Genomic DNA, 6,000 nt, shown 5'->3' on the forward strand with positions numbered 1-6,000 from the left:
GCTACTGTTGAGTTAAAGTGAATGGTTTCTTGGGACACTCCTGTGCAAGTTTATCACTTAGATTTCCAGGCTGGTCAGATGCCTCTCTCCAGGCACAAGCTAGCACATTTGCGGGAATAATGCATTATTCTCTGCTTGGAGAACGCCGGGAGTTCCCAGGGGGTAGGTAGCAGGGCAGTGTGGCTGGCTGCCCACAGGCCCCACTTGGGCTGCCAGCACCTCGGCCTGCTCTGCAGCCTCACTGGCCCTGGGGCCTCATTTTTGTCAGTGTGCTGAGAGGTTATTAGTCTCTTGCAGAGGGTCCCCCTGGGCCCCAGCACATAGACCACTCTAAATCAGCAAGCCCAGGGCTCAGGTAACTGCACCTGTGCAATCCCCTCTGCATGAGTAAGGGGCCGGCAGGATGCCAAGTGCAAGGCCAGTGAGTGCGGGTCTCCCGGGCTCCCTCTTCGCGCCACGTGCAGTGGGTGCCACCAGTCTCCGCCTCGCCCTCACCGTCTCCCATGTTCTCGTCACATAGTCTCTCTGTGGGAAGGTGTCAGCCACTGCTCTGTTCCTCTAACAATCCTACAGGAGACCTGCCTCCTGGGGACGCCTCGCCAGTGCCCTGGCTGGGCATTTGTGCTGTTCCTACTATGCAGTCACACGTGCTCTCACAAGTGGCCAGTCGCACCTGTTGGGTATGCGTTTCATGTGTCTTAGCCCCCGAGAGCAGCACCCTTGAGAGAGATATACGGCGTGTGCCAGTTTTTGGGCCAGATCCACCCCACCACCCCATACGGCTGGCTAGACAGCAGTTACAACACAGTAACAGACAGAGCAAACACGTGCTACACAGCTGCAATGGCCCGTCCTGGAAGAGCAGGAGCCTGCCCCGTCCCCGCTGACCCTGCTTTGTGTTGCAGTTCGTGACCAGCTGCTCCAGACCCCCGCTCCTGGGATTCGCCTACCTCAAGCCTCCCTTCTCCATCCGCTGCGTGGAGGTGTCAGACGATCAGGTACCCCCACGGGGTGGGTGGGGAAGAGCTGGCCTTGGGCAGTGTTCCTTGACTTCCCTCTTGGTGGTTGTCTGCTGTGCCCACTGTGTAGGGCCCTTACCTAGTCCACATCTCAGCAAGGCAGGCAACCGGACCCCTCAGAGCCAAGTGAGGAGGGCCCCACAGTTCTCACGGCAGGAGAACCAGCCAGCCCCAGAGAGACTGCCCACGGACTCAGCTCTCTCTCGGCAGCCCCTTTCTCTTTCCTTCCTCAGGGAAGGGTACCTGGAATGAGGATGGGTACGTGCTGTTTTTAGTGGCGTCTGGCCTCACCGGGGCTCCAGATCTGAGGCAGCATGGGAGAAGGTGAGAGAGTGGGCTCAGGAGGCGGACAGGCGCAGACTCGAATGCTACTCCTACCCCAACAGGCTGTGCACGTCCAGGCTCGTTGCTTCATTTCCTCATTGGCCAAAGGAGAAGGAATGCCTTCAGGGTTACCGAGCTCTGTGTGTCCCAAGCATGGCCCACTGTGGGTGCTCAAATGAGAGTCCTACTCCCCATAAAAACCCAGTGGCCGTCTCTGGGTGTAGCTGCCTCTCTTGATGCAGTTTGAGCCCCTGAGGCCGCCTTGTACAGGGAGCTACACAGTCCTCGGCCTCCATGCTTAAGGGAAAATTGGCCCAAGTCATGGTCTGCCACCAGCCACGGCACCGGTGAGGAGGGAGGAGTGCACTCAGAAATGTTTGGGCACCTAACAGAGTTTTTACAGCATTCTACTTTTTGACAGTTGGTTAACCAATAATTCGCTGTGAACCGGAAGGCCCCATTTCCAAAAGCTTACTTAGTGCAGGAATTCTCTGTGCAGGCCCTAAGGAGAAGGGGTTCCTTCTCTGGAAGCCAGTCATCTTGTGTCTGGGGCTTGATCTCGGGTAGTGGTGCCAGGGCAGCGCCCTGCACTCTGCCCAGCATCCAGGCGCTGGCCAGAACCCCTCCCTGGGCTCCCTGGCCTTGGCATCTGCCTGGGCTCCCAAACTGGGCCCTTCCCAATCCAAGGCCATGATGTGTGCCTTCAGGACACCGGGGACACTCTGGGCAGCGTCCTCCGGGGCTTCTTCACCATCCGCAAGCGGGAGCCAGGCGGCCGCCTGCCCACCTCCTCCACCTGCTTCAACCTGCTCAAGCTGCCCAACTACAGCAAGAAGAGCGTCCTCCGCGAGAAGCTGCGCTACGCCATCAGCATGAACACCGGCTTCGAACTCTCCTAGCTCCTGTCCCGGCCCTGCCTCCAGGGCTCCTGGGCTGCCAGGGACCTTCAGCTCCCAGAGGCAGTGTGGTCCCTGGGAATGTGACCAACATTCCAGGTGACGTTGGCCCCTAGACCCTCTCTATAGCCATGAGACTCCTTGTGGCCTCAAGAACTTTAGACGCCCACGACAGCACTACACAGCATCTCCAGATGATGCCCAAGGCACAGGGCTGCAGAAAATAAACCTCCAGATTCCATCAGCACAGGTCCATTCTTCCTGGTGATGGCAGAGGGGCTTCTTTTAGCTAGTTTGATCTTTTGGAAGTCTGTCTTTCCTTAGCCCTCTGAGTGAGCTGTGTATGAACAAGTCCCAGGAATTCCAAGAGTCTAGAGTGGCTTTTGCAGCATGGGTCTGAGTGTACAAAGCCTACTGTGCGTGAGATCCTCTCCTTCCGTTTCTGAAATCTCTTACTCAGGTAAGGCCTCGCCAAGCCTCTATGTACCCCACAAAGTTTCTGCCTCCATGCTGTCCACAGCGCCTCTTCCCAGACAGCCAGGCCCATCTGCTGCCCAGGGAAGCGCAGGCGCCTGCTAGGGACGCTATGGAGCACCATAAGTCCAAGGCGCTGCTCCTGCCTTGAAGCCACGCACTCCACTCCGCAGCCCTCCCGCTTCCTGCGTCCTCAGTGGGCTGAGCTGCCAGGGAGCCTTCCTGGACCTGTTCCCGTCCTATGCATTCACACTGGCATCCTGGTTTGGGAGAAGAAAAACACTGGCCCTTAGCAGCAGCCCCGTTTCCAGAACGTGCTGGCTGTTACCCAAAGCCTGCTTGTCCCGCGGAGGACAGCTGCCTTTGACCCTGCTTGTTTGCCTCACTGGTTATCTAATGAGGAACAAACACTAACCTAAGGTACACATCCCGTCTGGGCGGTAACTTCACTCCAGAGACTGCAAAATCCCAGGAAACTTGGGTCTTGCTGCCCATCCTTCCTCAGCACAGGGAACCCAGAAGCCCGTTGCACTGACAGAGGCTCACACCCTCTGGGTTTTGTTTTTTTTTTTAACTTCATTTCTCTTCCAACCCATTATGTTCCTCTGCCGTCATTCTTTACCTTTGTTGTAAGAACTTTAGCTCCAGGGAACTGAGGCAGAGGCCCCGTTTGTGGTCTGTGTTGACAGCCACCCACCCTCTCCCACCTCATGCTCCTGCACCTGCACCACCAAGATTGATGCCAGATTCAAAGCCAGGAAGGCCCAGTCCCTCCTCTGCTCTCCTCAAAAACGCAAAACATTTTCCAACAAGAGCTGTCACAGTGGCAGCAAAGCAGGGGCCACCCATCTCCACAGTCCTTCAGAGAGTTTCAGCTGCATCCTGGTGTCCCACCCAGGTCGAGCCCCCGGGCTTCTGGAAAACAGTGTGTGCTCTACTTTGATGGAAACATGGCAAGGAATTTAAAGACAGGAGTGTATGAATATTATTGAAGGTGTGTTCGTAACCTCTGATTCTGTGGACTTGCCACTTCTCCAAACGCTCGATTCCTTTGAAGATTTCTTCTGAACGTGTGTGCGCATGCTGGGCGGGTTTGTGCATGCATGTGGGGACCCCAGACTGTCAGCCTGCACAGGGAAGATGGATCCCATCCTGATTTTTATAACCTGAAGGTTGGAGCCAGTGAGGAACTGGGAGAGAGTGATTTATAAGCACCAATATCAACTTCATGTGGATTTTTGACAAGGAGAGGTAGTTTGTAATTTCATTTAAATTCTTTTCAGCAGCTGGAAATATTGCACTATCTGAAACACTGAATCTCCTTTTGTAACTGGTGTTCACTGACACCTTGATGGCTCTTGATGGCTCTAAAAAGTTGTAGGATTTTTTGTTTTTGTAGCTAACTTATGGATTGAGATGTGATCAAAGGCTTTATTAAATTTGTACTTCAGCATATGATGGCTGCGTTCTGCATTTCATTCCGCCATATGCCTGGACCGTTCACGCTTGGGTATCTGGGCTTAGGGAGCATGTAGGCTTCCACAATGGAGGGAAGATGCAGAGGGGCGCAGAGCACATGTCCTCGCCTCCCTGGCCAGAGTTCAGGGTTGTTGGCAGTCTGTCCTATTTGCTTCCAATTGTGTTTCAAGAAGTAACACATTTCAGTTGAGCACCCTCTGTGGGCCCGTCCCTCTCACCCACTTCCCAGAGGCAGCTGTCACCATAGGTTGGGCGTATATCTTTGCAGTCCATGTTTTACACAGTAATATTCTTTTTTTTTTTTTTTTTTTTTTTTTGAGATGGGGTTTTGCCATGTCATCCAGACCAGTCTCGAACTCATGGGCTCAAGTGATCCGCCCACCTTGGCCTCCCAAAGTGCTAGGATTACAGGCATGAGCCACCATGCCCAGCCAGTAGTAACTTTCGAAAGTGATAAACAGATGTTGAACAAACCCAGATAAGTGTCTGGAGTGAAATTTTACAGCTACCTCTGGGTGTGCCGGGCATTGTTCCCTTAGTGAGGATTGCACTTGCTGTCTCCCCACAGGACACGCAGCCCTTCTCACTGCATTCCCCAACCAGGTCTCCTCGGCGGAAAGCCCTGCACCGGGAGCCCGGGTCAGACCTGCCAGGTGTTTGCCCTGCCTTGGTGCTTCTGCCCTGACCCTCGGCAGCTCTGATGTCCCAGTGGCTTCTCGCTGCTCCCCTGGCCTGGGAAGCCCCTGAGGATCAGAGCACAAACTTACTTGTTAGGATCCAGTCAGGAAAGAACCCTCGAGAGGCTTGTGGACTCTCTGGAAGTCAGATGTCTCAACACCTAAGAAGAATTCATGCACGCAGGCGTCCTCACAAGGAGCATTCATGCAGCTAAAAGAAAAAACAGTGTAACCACCCGCCTCCCCAAAACACACATCGCCAGCCTCCAGTGTGAGGCACACCCACCTAAAACTAAAGCTTTATTCTGACATTCTGGCTTTTACTTACAAGTTATCACTACAAGAGAAAGGATGTCTTTATAACCAGGAAAAATAAGTGCGTTTTTAAAATCATTTAAATGAAAATATAATTGTAATATGCTGACAGAACTTGCAAGTGCCTAAGAATAATTAGCTGGAACAGAGTTTGAGAAGTGCTGGCCTCCACTGTTCTGACAGCAGCAGAGCCTGTTAGCAGACAAGGCACTGCTGAAAGCCACAGGGTCTGGACAGCTGGGTTCTCACCAAGCTTGGCTGACGAGTAAATCCAGGACCCCCTTAGGCCTCAGGCTTATCTCCTGGAAATTTATCAAATTGGCCAGGGTGGCCGGAGAACTGTGGAAGTGGTTCCTTCAGTGCTGTTTTCCAAGAAGCAGAGCATGGGCTCTGGAATTGCAGAGACGTGTGCGCAAACCCCAACCCTCCACTTCCTGCCCCATGTGGAGGGCAGCCTCCCTGTGTGTTCCTTATCTGGAACACAGGAATCTTGATGTCCCTTCCAGAGCACGTGAGGATTAAATGCAGTTACGTATAACACACCCAGCACAGCACCTGGCACCAAATACGCATCCGTTAGTCCTCTTCCTACATTTCCTCACCTTTCACTTTAAGAAAACAGGGCTGCCCATGACCCTGGAGATCAGGCTCGGATTAAGCTTCCAGAGTGGCTCCTGCTGCTGCTGACATCCCAGCAGGGTGAGGAGACGCTGGATGGAGAGCAGTTTTCTGTTGCACTCAGGCACGATCGGAGGAAAGTCACATTCCCTCATCCACACTGCCGCCTCTGAGGAATCGTCCGAGTGGCACAGAACA

The 6,000-nt window shown here is 53.8% G+C and overlaps 1 protein-coding gene across 6 annotated transcripts in view; it reads left to right on the plus strand.

Moving 5' to 3' along the window:
• The window catches only part of UBE3B (ubiquitin protein ligase E3B), a 61,915-nt gene extending 57,747 nt beyond the window's left edge, over nt 1–4,168 (plus strand). For 4 of the 6 annotated variants that reach the window (XM_055236618.2, XM_055236615.2, XM_055236616.2 and 1 more), the window contains 2 exons: nt 906–998; nt 2,051–4,168. In XM_055236618.2, the coding sequence (XP_055092593.1) occupies nt 906–998; nt 2,051–2,242 (285 nt within the window). In that variant the 3' untranslated portion in view covers nt 2,243–4,168. Of the gene's footprint in view, nt 1–905; nt 999–1,252; nt 1,344–1,405 lie in introns of all 6 variants that reach the window. The other 2 variants (XM_063614427.1, XM_063614426.1) reach the window with 2 other exon arrangements.
• Nucleotides 4,169–6,000: the final 1,832 nt, after the last annotated feature.

This window comes from Symphalangus syndactylus, chromosome 13 (assembly GCF_028878055.3).
Source record: "Symphalangus syndactylus isolate Jambi chromosome 13, NHGRI_mSymSyn1-v2.1_pri, whole genome shotgun sequence".
In the NCBI taxonomy this organism is placed as follows: domain Eukaryota; kingdom Metazoa; phylum Chordata; class Mammalia; order Primates; family Hylobatidae; genus Symphalangus; species Symphalangus syndactylus.